The sequence below is a fragment of the Pteronotus mesoamericanus genome, unplaced genomic scaffold (genome assembly GCF_021234165.1).
Source record: "Pteronotus mesoamericanus isolate MK-2021 breed Mesoamerican mustached bat unplaced genomic scaffold, CSHL_Meso_final contig_72, whole genome shotgun sequence".
NCBI classification, from domain to species: Eukaryota; Metazoa; Chordata; class Mammalia; order Chiroptera; family Mormoopidae; genus Pteronotus; species Pteronotus mesoamericanus.
Window position 1 is genome coordinate 347,930 of NW_026555242.1, and position 13,152 is coordinate 361,081.

The following is a 13,152-nucleotide window of genomic DNA, read 5'->3' on the forward strand; positions in this document are numbered from 1 at the left end:
CACAAGCTAGGCAATATTCCCACTATCATGGAGCCTACCTTTCCAAAAGAAAGGACAGATAAGAAACATGTAAGATATGGAAATGTAGATATGAGAATGGTAAAGTAGGGCAATGTGGTAGGGAGTGAAGGTGGAAATGATTAGAAGGTCCGTTCAGGGAACGCTTCTTTGAAGAGGTGACATTTGAGCTGAGATGACAATAATGTGTTGACAGCTGAAATCTCTAGGAAGAACATGCCAGGCTGAAGTATTAGTAAGTGCAAAGGCCCTGAGGCAGGGACAGTTTTGTTTAGTTCTTGGAAAAGAAAAATAGCCAGAGTGCCTATAGCATAACAACTGAGATAGAAGGGATGGGAGAAAAATTGGAGAGGTGGACAGGAGCCTCATCATTTAAGCTTCAAAGGCTATGGTCAGGAGACTAAGGCACTTATTCTAAGGACAATGCTTGGAACATCATCTCACAAAGATGACCGGCTACGTCAGGACTTTTCTTAAAGTGCAAGACCCTAGCACCTCCCCCAAGTCTCTCTATCAGAATCTTCTTCACTTAGACCTCTAAGTCATACCCCAGAGCAGTCCCCAGCCCAGGCTTGCCCTTGCCCTCTGGTATCCTGCTCCTGATATGTACTTTTTGCCAAACACAGCCTACCTCTTAGGGCCTTTGGGAACCTCTGGGGCGGCTGCAGTAGGTTGGATCCAAACAGGAAGCATAAACCTTTTGCATAGATGTTCTCCTTGCAAGTTTGATGTAGGGTGGGACCGCAGGCCTAGAGGGCAGGGTGTAAGTAGGAAGGGCTGTCACTGCTTCCTGTCTTTTTTACCCCAGTCTCTCCATCCTCCACCCCATCCCCAACAGCCCCAGGTATCCACGCCTCCCCTCAGGACACTCCTGTGAGCCGGGGGCAACTCACCAGCAACCGGAAAGGGTTAGTGGCAAATGCCAGAGACAGACCCAAGGACATGTTCACAGCCTCCGGAGGTACTGAGAGGACAGATATGTGCATGGTTACATTCAGGGAGATAAAGGGCCTATGTAAGAGTTGGACAGGGGTCACCTCGACCTGGGAGACACAGAGTTCTAACAGGTCAAGAGGGCACCCAGGTCATGGGAAAAGAACATGAAAGGGGTACCTGTGGGTTATCTGGGGTAGGGTCTACCTACAACACAGGCTGGGGAACTGAACCCCTGGGGCCCCCACCACTGACTCCCCAGAACAAAAGGAACACCTGGCAACTCTAGGTATATGCACAAGTGGAATCCTCACCCTGGGTTAGGGAGGGCCAATGACTCACCCTGCAGCTGGATGGGCCCACAGGTGGTCGTGCTATAGTCACACTCGTAGAGGCCTCCTGTTTGGTTGACAGCCTTTATCTCCAGAGGGGCTCCAACCACCACCCTAAGTGGAGAAGTGGGAACAGACCAGCACAGCAATAAAAGAAAGTTGGTACGTGGAGAGAAAAGGAGACCACAGAAGGTCTGCCCACCCAAAGGAAAAGTGGGAGACACTCACACAGACTCCCCAACCCTGAGAAATAGAAGGAAGACTCAACAAAGAAAAAAATGGGAAATTTTAAAATCTTAGAATGAGAAGGATCCCTCTAAGAATGACACAAAATGTAACAGGGTACAGAATATGGATCCCCTGATAATAGGGGAACACCTCCAGTATTGGGGTCAGGGAGAGGAGATGGTACAGTGTTTAAGAAACATTGCGTAACAAAGGCAAGTTGATGGCCACGCCTTCCTGAAAAGATCTCAGAAGCTGCAGAATTGTATATATGACTGTGCGAATGTGCAGTGACTCATCACATAGCCAAAGGAGTGGGGCACAGATGCCCTCCCCAGATGCCTGTGTGTCCCTGGGAACTCTTGTCCTGACTAAATATGGAAGCCAAAAGAGGGTCAAAGACACTAGAGAACTGACAAAAATGGTGGACACTAACACACCATAGGAAGGACCAGATATGAGGTCATATAGGAAGTTCCAAGCTGAGCATTTAAATTAGGGTGGGTCAAAGGTCAAAAGAGAGCCAAGAGGTTAGAGGAGGTCTACAGAGAAGGTGGCCACAAGGTTTCCCTGACTGGGAGTCTGCCTGTAGAAGATGGTGGCACCGCTGATGGAGCTGCAGGGACCCCCCCAAGCAAAGCACACACACGTCAGAGGTACTTGGATCTGAACTGTGACCAGGAATGCTAAGCTGCAGACTTCCACTTCTCTGAAAAACATATGGAGAAGTCACTCTCTTGGGATATGTGCCTCCTTGGACTCCACCATGATCCAGTGTAAAATGGCACATGGTTTCCTGAACCACTAAGCGGAGGCTGAGAACAGCGCACCGCACATCCTGAAGGAAAGAGCTGCTGTGAGAGGATGGTCACTCCCACAAGTGCGCATTCTAGAGGGGATGGAGACCTGTTTGCATGACTGGCTGATGGACAGATAAGGATATGGGGAACTTTTGGGCATGGCTTTTGCTTGTAGCCTTTTGGAGAGCAAGGAAAGTTTTGGATCTTGTGAGGCAGGAGGGATCTGAGCAAGAGTGCTCTCAGCATCTCTCCCCTAAAGGTTGAAACCCTGTTTAGACACACTTACTTCCTTCAACACAAACTGTTGAGTCTCACAGATTGAAGGCACCAAGTGGCCAAGCCCCAGTTTGCTTGGTTACAAAAACAAAGAGGTCATTTAAAAGTGGCTAAATTTGCTCTTTTTTGTGGTACCTCAGAGGTGATGAGCTGCTTCAGAATGAAGCTGAACATCTCTTTCCCAGCCACTGGCTGCTGTAAACTCATTCAAGTGGACAATGAACACAAACTTTGTACCTTTTATGAGATGCATATGGACACAGAAGTTGCTGCTGATACTGTGGGTGAAGAAAGAATGGGCTATGTCACTCGAATAAGTAGTGGGAATGACAAAAAAGGTTTCCCCATGAAACAGGGTACCTTAACCCATGACCATGTCCACCTGCTACTGAGTAAGGGGTATTCCTGTTACAGAACAAGGAGGACTAGAGAGAGAAAGCGCAAAACTCTTCAGGGTTGCATTGTGGATGCCAGTGTCAGTGTTCCCAACTTGGTCACTGTGGGGAAAAAAAAAAAAAAAAAACAGGAGAAAGATATTTCTGTTCTCATTGATATTACTGTGCCTCATCGCCTGGGGCCCAAAAGAGCTAGCAAAATCTGCAAACTTTTAAATCTCTCTAAAGAAGATGACTCCCACCAATATGTTTTGAGGAAGTCCCTAAACAAAGAAGGTAAGAAACTTTGGACCAAAGCACCCAGGTTTCAATGTCTTGTTACTTCATGTGTTGTGCAACACATACGTCAGTGATTGCTCTGAAAAAAACAACATACTAAGAAAAATAAATAAGGGGCCACAGAATATGATAAACTTCTGGCTAAGAAGATGAAGGAGGCCAAAGAAAAATGCCAGAAACACATTGCCAATAGACCATATGCTGTCTTCTCTGAGAACTTCTACCTCTAAGTCTGAGCCCAGCCAAAAATGAGATTTTTCTAAGACTAATAAATGAGATAAAACAGCAAAAAAATTTTAGTAAATAAATAAATATGGTTACATTCAATCACACAGTCATTTTAAAAAAATTTCTGTCTGCAATAAACTACCATAAGCAAAGTTAAAATACAAATGACAAACTAGTGGGAGAGAGAGATTAGCAACCCATACCCTAGCCTACTTTTCTCAATACAGTCATACCTCCTATAAACCAATAAAGAAAAGATAATAATAGTAATCCAAGAGAACAATGGGCAACAGATAAGAAAAAAAGTGTTCACAGAAAAGGAAATAATCTCTCATTTATAAAGAAATGCAACTTAAAGCTAAACTGAGATACCATTTCTCACTTGTTCAATTTTCAAAGATCAGTAAGTTTAGTAACACATTGGATTGGTAAATGGGCAGTGAAGTAAAGTTTCCATAAATTTCTGGTGTGAATATAAATTGTTGCCACTTCTATAGAGGACAATCTGAAAAAAAATCTATTAAAATTACATACGCATATGTGGCCTTTGATCCAGCAATCCTAGTTCTAGGAATTTACTTCCAAATATATTTGCACATGTGTAAAATGACAGCATCTTTCATATAGAAGAAGTGTGGAAACAATCTAATGTCCATTAAGAAGAGATTTAAATGTAATACTATACAAATGTAAATTACAATACTTTCAAATAATAGAATATGATGCAAGCATAAAAAATGAGTAAGCTCTTTATGCACTTATCTGGTACAATTGCTATGCTCATTTAAGAAAAAAAGAGAGGATCTAAGATAGTGGAGGAATAAGTAGAAGTCACACTAACCTCCTCCCAGGACCAGTCTGGAATTACAACTATATTGTAGAGAAATTATCTTGACTAACCAACTGAGCACTAACTAGAGAGAAGCCTTATGACCACGGACAGACAGAAAAAAACACTTAGCCACACTGTGACTGATAGGGAGTGTGGAGGAGATGTGGAGGGTTAGGTGGGCTCCCACAGGTGGCAGCAGCAGTGCCAGAGGGATATTTCAGCTGCTGGGAGGTTTCCCATGAGAAGTGTAGGGTCTAAACCCCAAGCTGGACTCCCCAGCCTACAGCACAGAGCTGGAAAGGAACCCAGACACAATCCAACTGTGAAAAGTAGCAGGCTTTCTGTTGGCCAGAGAGAGAAAGCTGGAGACACAGAGAGCCTCTTAAAAGGCCAAAGAACAAAATTTCATTTGCAGACACTTACCCTGGGTGCCAGCAAAGGGAGGGCAGAGTGAACAACAGGCACTTGAGGACAGTCTGGGGTTGGTGGCTCTGGGGAGAGAACTGAGGGAACAGCCACCAGGATCCACATACTGAATCATTCCCCACACTGCAGGACTCATCTTTCTCAGGCAGATCACTCCTATCTAAACAGCATCAACCTGAGGAAAAGCAATAGCCCCACCCAAAAGAATTACTCTGCCCCCACACTGTGGTGCCAAAGCCTAACTGCTGATTACAAACTGATTAGATTAACAACTGATCCGTTTAGTGGATGATTAGTTTAATATATAAGGGAGAAAATACAAAGAAGCAGCCAAAATGGGAAGACAAAGAAACCCAAAAGGAAAGAGCAAGAGAATTTTCCAGAACTAGATGAAATGGAGGTAAGCAATTTACTAGATAAATAGTTTAGAGTAATGATTATAAGGATACTCAACAGCATGAAAAAAGACATAGAAACCATAAAAAAAGATCAGTCAGAAATAAAGAATGCAATATCTGAGATAAATAATACAGTGGCAGGAGTAAACAGTAGGTTACGTATCAGAGGAGCGAAATCAGTGTTTTGGAAGACAAGATAAAAAAACAATCAGGCAGAGCAGCAGAAAGAAAAGAGAATTTTAAAAAACAAGGGGAGCTTAGGAAACATCTTGGACAACATGAAGTATAACAACATCCGCATCAAGGAATACCAGAAGGAGAAGAGTGTGAGCAAAGGGTCGAGAACCTATTTGAATAAATAATGACCAAAAACTTCCCTCATCTGGTGAAGGAAAAAGTCACACAAGTTCAGGAAGCTCTGAGAGTACCAAACAAGTTGGACCCAAAGAGGCCTAAGTGAGACACATCAAAATTAAAATGACAGAGCTTAGAGATAAGGAGAGAATCCTAAAAACCACATGAGAAAAGCAGATAGTTACCTACAAGGGAGCACAAATTAGGTTGTCATCTGATTACTCATCAGAAACATTTCAGGCCAGAAAGGAGTGGTGTGAAATATTCAAGGTAATGAAAAGCAAGGACCTACAACCAAGACTACTTTGCCCAGCAAGACTACCATTTATAATTGAAGGAGAAATAAGGAGCTTCCCAGACAAGAAGTTAAAGGAGTTTGTTAACACCAGACCAGCGCTGCAACAAATGTTAAAGGGCTTGCTTTAAGAAAAAGGAGAAAAAGAGAGAGAAAATAAAAAAGAGGAAAACAGTCTAACAATAAAATGGCACTACATACATATTTATCAATAATCACCTTAAATGTAAATGGCTTAAATGCTCCAATCAAAAGACAGAGGGTAGCTTAATGGATAAGAAAACAAGACCCATATATATGCTGCCTCCAAGAGACCCATCTCAGATCAAAAGATACACAAAGGCTAAAAATAAGGGTTGGAAAAAGATATCTCATGCAAATGGAAAAGAAAAAAAGCTGGGGTAGCAGTACGTATATCTAACAAAATAGACTTTAAAACGAAGGCTATAATAAGAGACAAAGAAAGACACTACATAATGATAAACGGAACAATCCAACAAGAGAATATACCATATTTACCATGTATACTGCTCACTTTTTTGCCCAAATTTTTTAGAGAAAATTAAGGGTATGCATTATACACAGGTGGTATCTGAAACACTTTTTATCTGTTCTTATGTTTTGTAATTAATTGTTACAGAAAATTTCCTGCATCATAATATGTTCAAGAATAAATATTAAAATTCCTTTACAATACAAAAAAACAACTATCTAAATAAAAATAAGTAAATAATTGAATTATAAAAATAAAACAAAAGTTTTCTTTCCTGAAAGTTTGGGCCAAAAATGGGGTGCACGTTATTCACAGAACTGCATTATACATGGTAAACTACAGTAACCTTAGTAAATATTTATGCACCTAACATAAGAGCACCTACATATGTAAAGCAAATCTTGATGGCCATAAAAGGATCGACAGAAATACAGTCATACTTGGGGATTTTAACACCCCATTGACTTCAATGGATAGCTCTTCCAGGCAAAATAACAACAAGGAGACAGCAGCCTTAGATAACACACTAGGTCCAATGGACTTAATATCTTCATAGCATTTCATCCCAAAGCAGCAGAATATATATACTTTTCAAGTGCACATAGAATATTTTCTAGGTTAGATCACATACTAGGACACAAAACAAGTCTCAAAACAAGACTGAAATAATATCAAGCATTTTCTCTGACCACAGTGCTATGAAACTACAAATAAATCACAAGAAGAACAATGAAAAACACACAAAGTTATGGAAGCTAAATAATATGTTATTAAACAATGAATGAGTAACAACAAGATCAAGTAAGAAATCAAAAGACACCTTGAAACAAATGAAAATGAGGACACAACAATCCAAAATCTATGGGACACTGGGAAAGTAATCCTAAGAGGGAAATAGGGAAATTCAAGCATTAAAAAAAGAAAAAAGAAAAAGCTCAAAAAACAATAAGCAAGCCTATCTCAAAAAACAAGAAAAAGCTCAAATAAAAATCTAACTTCACACTTAAAAGGACTTGAAAAGAAACAATAAACAAAGCCCAAAGTGAGAAGGAGGAAGGAAATAGTTAATATCAGACAGAAATAAATGAAACAGGGTCTTAAAAAAATGATACAAAAGATCAATGAATCCAAGAGCTGGTTCTTTGAAAAGATAAACAAGATTGACAAACCTTTAACAAGACCCATCAAGAAAAAAGAAAAAAAGACCCAAATAAATAAAATCAGAAATGAGAGAGGAGAAATTACAACTGACACCAAATAAACAGGATTGTAAGAAAATACTATGAACAGACTTCTGGCCAAGATGGAGGCATAGGTAGATATGCTTGGCTTCCTCGCACAACAAAAACAAAGACAACAGCAAATTTAAAAACAAAACAAACCCCAGAACTGCCAGAAAATCTAACTATATGGAAGTCCAACAACCAAGGAGTTAAAGAAGAAATACTCACCCACACTGGTAGGAAAGTCAGTGATGAGCAGCCCAAGTGGAGAAGATGTGCGGCAAGGCAGCAATTGGCAGACTAGGAGGTCCCAATTCACTTGCGGATAACCCAAGAGGAATAACTGGGAAGCAAGACAGACTGTGCATTCCAGGGTTCCAGCATGGGAAACGAAAGCCTCAAAACCACTGGCTGTAAAAACCTGTGGAGGTTGCAGCTGTGGGAGACTCTCCCAGCCTCACAGAAGAATTTGTTGGAGGGACCCACAGGTTCTAGAACATCTACAAACCCGGTGACCCAGGAATCAGCACTAGAAGGTCCAATTTGCCTGTGGGCAGAAGGGGAAGTGACTGAAAGTGGGACAAGACCCAAGCAAGTGGCATTGTTCCCTCTCTGACCCTCCCCCTACATACAGTGCCACAACGCAGCAAAGTGGATTGCCCCACCCTGGTAAATACCTAAGGCTCTGCCCCTTACAGTGTAACAGGTGGGCCAAGACAAAGAAATATGGCCCAAATGAAAGAAAAGATCAAAACTCCAGAAAAGGAACTAAGCGAGAAGGAGATAGCCAACCTATCAGTTGCAGAGTTCAAAACACTGGTAATCTGGATGGTCAGAGAAATGATTGAGTACGGATGCAAAATAGAGGAAGACGTGAAGGCCTATGCAAAATGAAATTTTAAAAATATCCAGGGAACCAACAGTGAAGGGAAGGAAGCTGGTATTCAAATCAATGATTTGGAACAGAAGAGAGAAATAAACATTCATCGAGAACAGAATGAAGAAACAAGAATTCAAAAAAATGAGAAAGGCTTAGGAATCTCTGGGACAGCTTTAAACATTCCAACACCTGAATAATAGCAGTGCCAAAAGGAGAACAGGAAGAGCAAGAAATTGAAAACTTATTTGAAAAAATAATGACGGCAAACTTCCCCAACCACGCAAAGGAAATAGTCTTCCAGGAAGTCCAGGAAGCTCAGAGGGACCCAAAGAAATTGGACCCAAGAAGGAACACACCAAGATACGTAATTATTAAATTGCCCAAGACTAAAGATGAGGAGAGAATCTTAAAAGCAACAAGAGGAGAATCAAGATGGCGGAGGAGTGAGTGGAAGTCACACTGACCTCCTCCCAGGACCAACTTGGTATTACAACTAAATTGGGGAGAAATCACCTGGAACAAACAACTGAACAATAATGAGAGAGGAGCCTTGTAACCTCAGAGACAGAAGAATCGGCTTTAGCGCAACCTAACTGGTAAGGAGTGCAGTACAGACCTGAGAAGGCAGGCAGGGCACTCACATGCAGCAGCACCAGAAGGATATTAGAACAGCCAGTTGGATCCCCCTGAGAAGACCGGGATCTAAGCCAAAAGCAGGGATCTCTAGCCCACAGCAGGAGCCCAAAAAGTACACAGAAAACAACCAGCTGCAAAAAGCAGCAGGGTTGCTCTCTGACAGAGACAGGTGGCTGGAGACGCAAAGAACTGTTTAAAGGGCCAATGCATAAATTTTTTATTGCCGCCACTTGCCCGGTCTCTGGAAAACATGGGAGCAGAGTGAGCAAAGATGCCTGAGGAGAGACTGGGGAAGGAGGCTTTGGGGAGAGAACTGAGAGAGTAGCCAGCGGGATCTCGGTGCTGACTCATCCCCCACGCGGCAGCAATCATCTTGCTCAGGCAGAGACCAATCCCCGTGAGCAAAACCAGCATCAAAAGACTCAATAGCCCCACCCACAGGTGAGATTCCAACCTACCCTGTGCTGTCTAAAGTGCCGTCTGAGTGCAGAGTGGCAGCCACAGACAGTCGATCCCTGGCTAAAGGGGGCGCAGAGACGTCTGGAGACAATTAAGGAGAGTCTGGGGGCAGAGGTTTTGGGGAGAGAACTGAGAGATTGGCTTGCGGGATCCCAGAGCAGACTCTGCCCCCATTCAGCAGCAGCATGAAAGGACTCAATAAACCTGCCCCCAGGAGGGACTCCACCCCACCATGAGCTGTCTAGGGCGGCCTGCTGAGTGCAGAGAGAATAGATTAACAGCTGAAGGGTACAGCCACGAACAGTTGATTACTGGAAGTCTCCAACAGACTGCTTAAGGTCAGACAAGATCAACATCTGACGTCATCAGAGACAGATCCACAAAGTAAAAACAGTGGTCTCCACCATAGAAGTTCACACCACAAAGTCAGGAAATCAAGACAAATCAATTTAAGAATCAGAAGCAAAAAAGAAGAGTCTCACAAATAATGGGAAGACAAAGAAATACGCCCCACTCGAAGGGAAAGGAGGAATCCCCAGAAAGAGAACTAAATGAAATAGAGGCCAAGTACACTATCAGATATTGAGTTCCAAACAACGGTTCTAAGGAAGCTCAACGAGCTCAGTGAGCTCAGAGAGAATTACCAAAAACTACAGGGAAACTATGAGGAACTTAACTACATCTATATCAGTATGGAAAAGGACATAGAAACTATCAATAAGAGACAAGAGGAAATGAAGAATGCAATTTCTGAATTGAAGAACACAATAGAAGGAATCAAAAGCAGGCTAGATGAAGCTGAGGACCGAATCAGAGAGCTGGAGGACAAGGTAGAAAAAAGCTCCCAGAAAGAGCAAGAAAATGAAAAAAGACTCAAAAAGAATGAAGAGGCATTTAGGGAAATGCAGGACAACATGAAACGAAATAATATCCGTATAATAGGGATACCAGGAGGAGAAGAGGATGAGGAAGGGATAGAGAACCTGTTTGAAAAAGTCATGATGGAAAACTTCCCTAGTTGGAGGAGAGAAGAAGTCACACAAGTCCAGGAAGCACAGAGGGTCTCATTCAAGAGGAACCCAATGAGGCCTACTCCAAGACACGTTCATTAAAATGGCAAATATCAAAGACAAACAGAATCCTAAAGCAAGCAAGGGAGAAAGAGGTAACAACATATAAGGAAGCCCCAATACGGCTAGCAGCTGACTTCTCAGCAGAAACCCTGCAAACCAGAAGGGACTGGCAAGAAATATTCCAAGTAATGAAAAGCAAAGCTCTGCAACCAAGACTGCTCTACCCAGCAAGGCTCTCAATGAAAATGGAAGGCTAAATAAGGAGTTTCAAGGACAAAAAAAGGCTAAAAGAATGCACCGCCACCAAACCAACACTGCAAAATATGCTAAAGGGACTGCTTTAAGATGAAGAAAAAGTTTCTATGAATACCTAGTTCCTTTCAGAGTTGCCAATACTTGATATACCAATATTTTTAATATTCATTAATCTGTGACGATGTTATTTTAATTGTTCCTTTACTATTTGCCAAAACTAAACCTGTTCTAGTATATTTCTTGCCTATTTCTATTATTATTTTTTAAAAGCTTTAAATGACTTTTTGGTATTCTTTATCCATTTATTGATTTAAGGTTCGTAGAACATTTTTCCCTAAAAAAAAAAACAAAACTATTAACCATGTTTTAGATGTGTTGCAAATACTTTTCTATTATATCCCTTGTCCTTTAACTTTTTTTATATGTATATTACTATATAGTTAAATGTTTAATATAGTCATATCATCAATATTTACTTTATAACTTCTGTTTTGAATATTTTACTTCAGGTCATGAAAAATATTAGTTCTATTTTTTCTAAAACTCCTTAGATTATACATATTGATTTTTAACTCACCTGAATATTTCTTGTATAATGTGTGTAATAGGGCTCTATATTTGTTTTATTTCAAGTAATAGTGGTCCATGTACCTTATTTATTTATTTTTTATTTTTACAAATATTTCGTTTATTTTAATGAAGCTGGTACAATGTCCATTTAAAACCCATATCCCAGGCCAAAAAGTACAAATAAAATAAAAAAGCAGTGTTCTGTTGTACACACTTCTGCATGAATAACTTTATTAACTGCTAATGAAAATTAGAACTTTTCTGGGATCTTCTGACAAGATATTTCTTTACTCTTAAAATGCTTTCTCTTCAGTGAAGCCATCTTGGAGTTAGTCTTTACTCTCACCTTATCTGTCATCTTGACTCCAACCTGATATTCCTCTTCTTTTGGTCCAGACCTTCAGATTTTAAAAGTAGCTTCAAGTTAAGGAAAGGTCATTTTCCACAGTTCAGTTCTCTGAAAAACTTCCATCTCCCACTAAAAGTCATAGTCCAGGAGTGAAGCAATCACATGCTAGAACTTCGGGGCCAATTAGAAATGTCATTATGAACACTTGCATTGGTCGACCTTTTATCACAAGCCTGAAAATGCACAGTCCAGAAAAAGGTGGCCTCCCTGTGCACACATGTAATATTTAAAAAGGAGAGAGGCAGTATGAAGGGGGCTGAGGTTTGATCACCAAAAATCAGTGAAATGAAAACAAAACAATAATAAATGGGCACTAGAATTCAAATTACCAGATGTTTTAAAGACATGGGGTGGGGAGTCAGCTTTCAATTCAATTTTTAACACCACATTACAAAAGAACTATTTTTAAAAATAAAAAAGGACTGAGGGAAAATAAAATAAAATAAAAAGAATATCTAAACCATTGAATGACCCCCCGTTTGTTCCTGATAAACTTCAATCACATCTTCTTCCTCCATTCCCAGTTCTTTTGGAGTGTGATTATCAGCAATCCTCTGACCTTCAAAGAGAAACCTGAGTGAATTCATTGGAACCCCCTGTCTTTGACAGTATGATTCTTTGAGTTTCTTGAGATGTGTTGTCATTTTCACTTTAAAGTGAATCTCACTGTTATCCTGTCCAATGACTTTGAGTTTAATGTATTCTCCTTCCTTCTTATCACCCAAGTCCTCAGTTGAAGGTTTGCCTCCTGGTCAGACATTGTGATGGTGGCTTCACCCGGGGTTTCCACACAGCAGCGGTCTCGGATAGGCAAAACCTCGCTCCGGGGTTTACAAATCCATCTCTCTTCCCTACAGCACAACCCCGCGTCTCCATGTACCTTATTTATTGAATAAACCTTATTTTACTCATTGATTTGAAATATCACCTTAATCATATATTGTTAGATATATATGTTTGTCTCTAGAATCTCATATTTTATTGATCTACTTGATCATTTCTGTTCTGATGTCATGTTGGTTTAATTGCTAAGACATTATAATGGTTTTAAATTTTTTTAATATTTTAGAGTTAACTTTGACATCTAAAAAAATAAATAAAATCAATCTGCATTTAAGAAAGAAAGAGAGAGAGAGAGAGATGGACTTCCTACCTTTTGCGACAACATGATGGAACTGAAGAATATTAAGCTAAGTGAAATAGCCATTTGATGAAAGACAAATGCCATATGATCTCACCTATAAGTGGACTGTATTCAACAAAATAAACTGACGAGCAAAATAAACCACAGGCACGGAAACATGGAGCAGACTGAAAGTGACCAGAGGGGATGAGGAAAGAGGACCATGGTGGAAAGAAGGGG

The 13,152-nt window shown here is 40.7% G+C and overlaps 1 protein-coding gene and 2 pseudogenes across 1 annotated transcript in view; 1 reads left to right on the forward strand and 2 right to left on the reverse strand.

Moving 5' to 3' along the window:
- ITGAM (integrin subunit alpha M) overlaps window positions 1-13,152 on the reverse strand; it is an 82,752-nt gene that overhangs the window by 50,945 nt on the left and 18,655 nt on the right. The window contains exons 3-5 of the mRNA XM_054582617.1: window positions 1,294-1,397; window positions 912-982; window positions 650-767 (exon numbers count right to left, since the gene is read on the reverse strand). Of these exons, the coding sequence (XP_054438592.1) occupies window positions 650-767; window positions 912-982; window positions 1,294-1,397 (293 nt within the window). The remainder of the gene's footprint in view (window positions 1-649; window positions 768-911; window positions 983-1,293; window positions 1,398-13,152) is intronic.
- On the forward strand, window positions 2,745-3,510 carry LOC129078003 (40S ribosomal protein S6-like; annotated as a pseudogene).
- Window positions 11,605-12,597, reverse strand: LOC129078005 (small ubiquitin-related modifier 1-like; annotated as a pseudogene).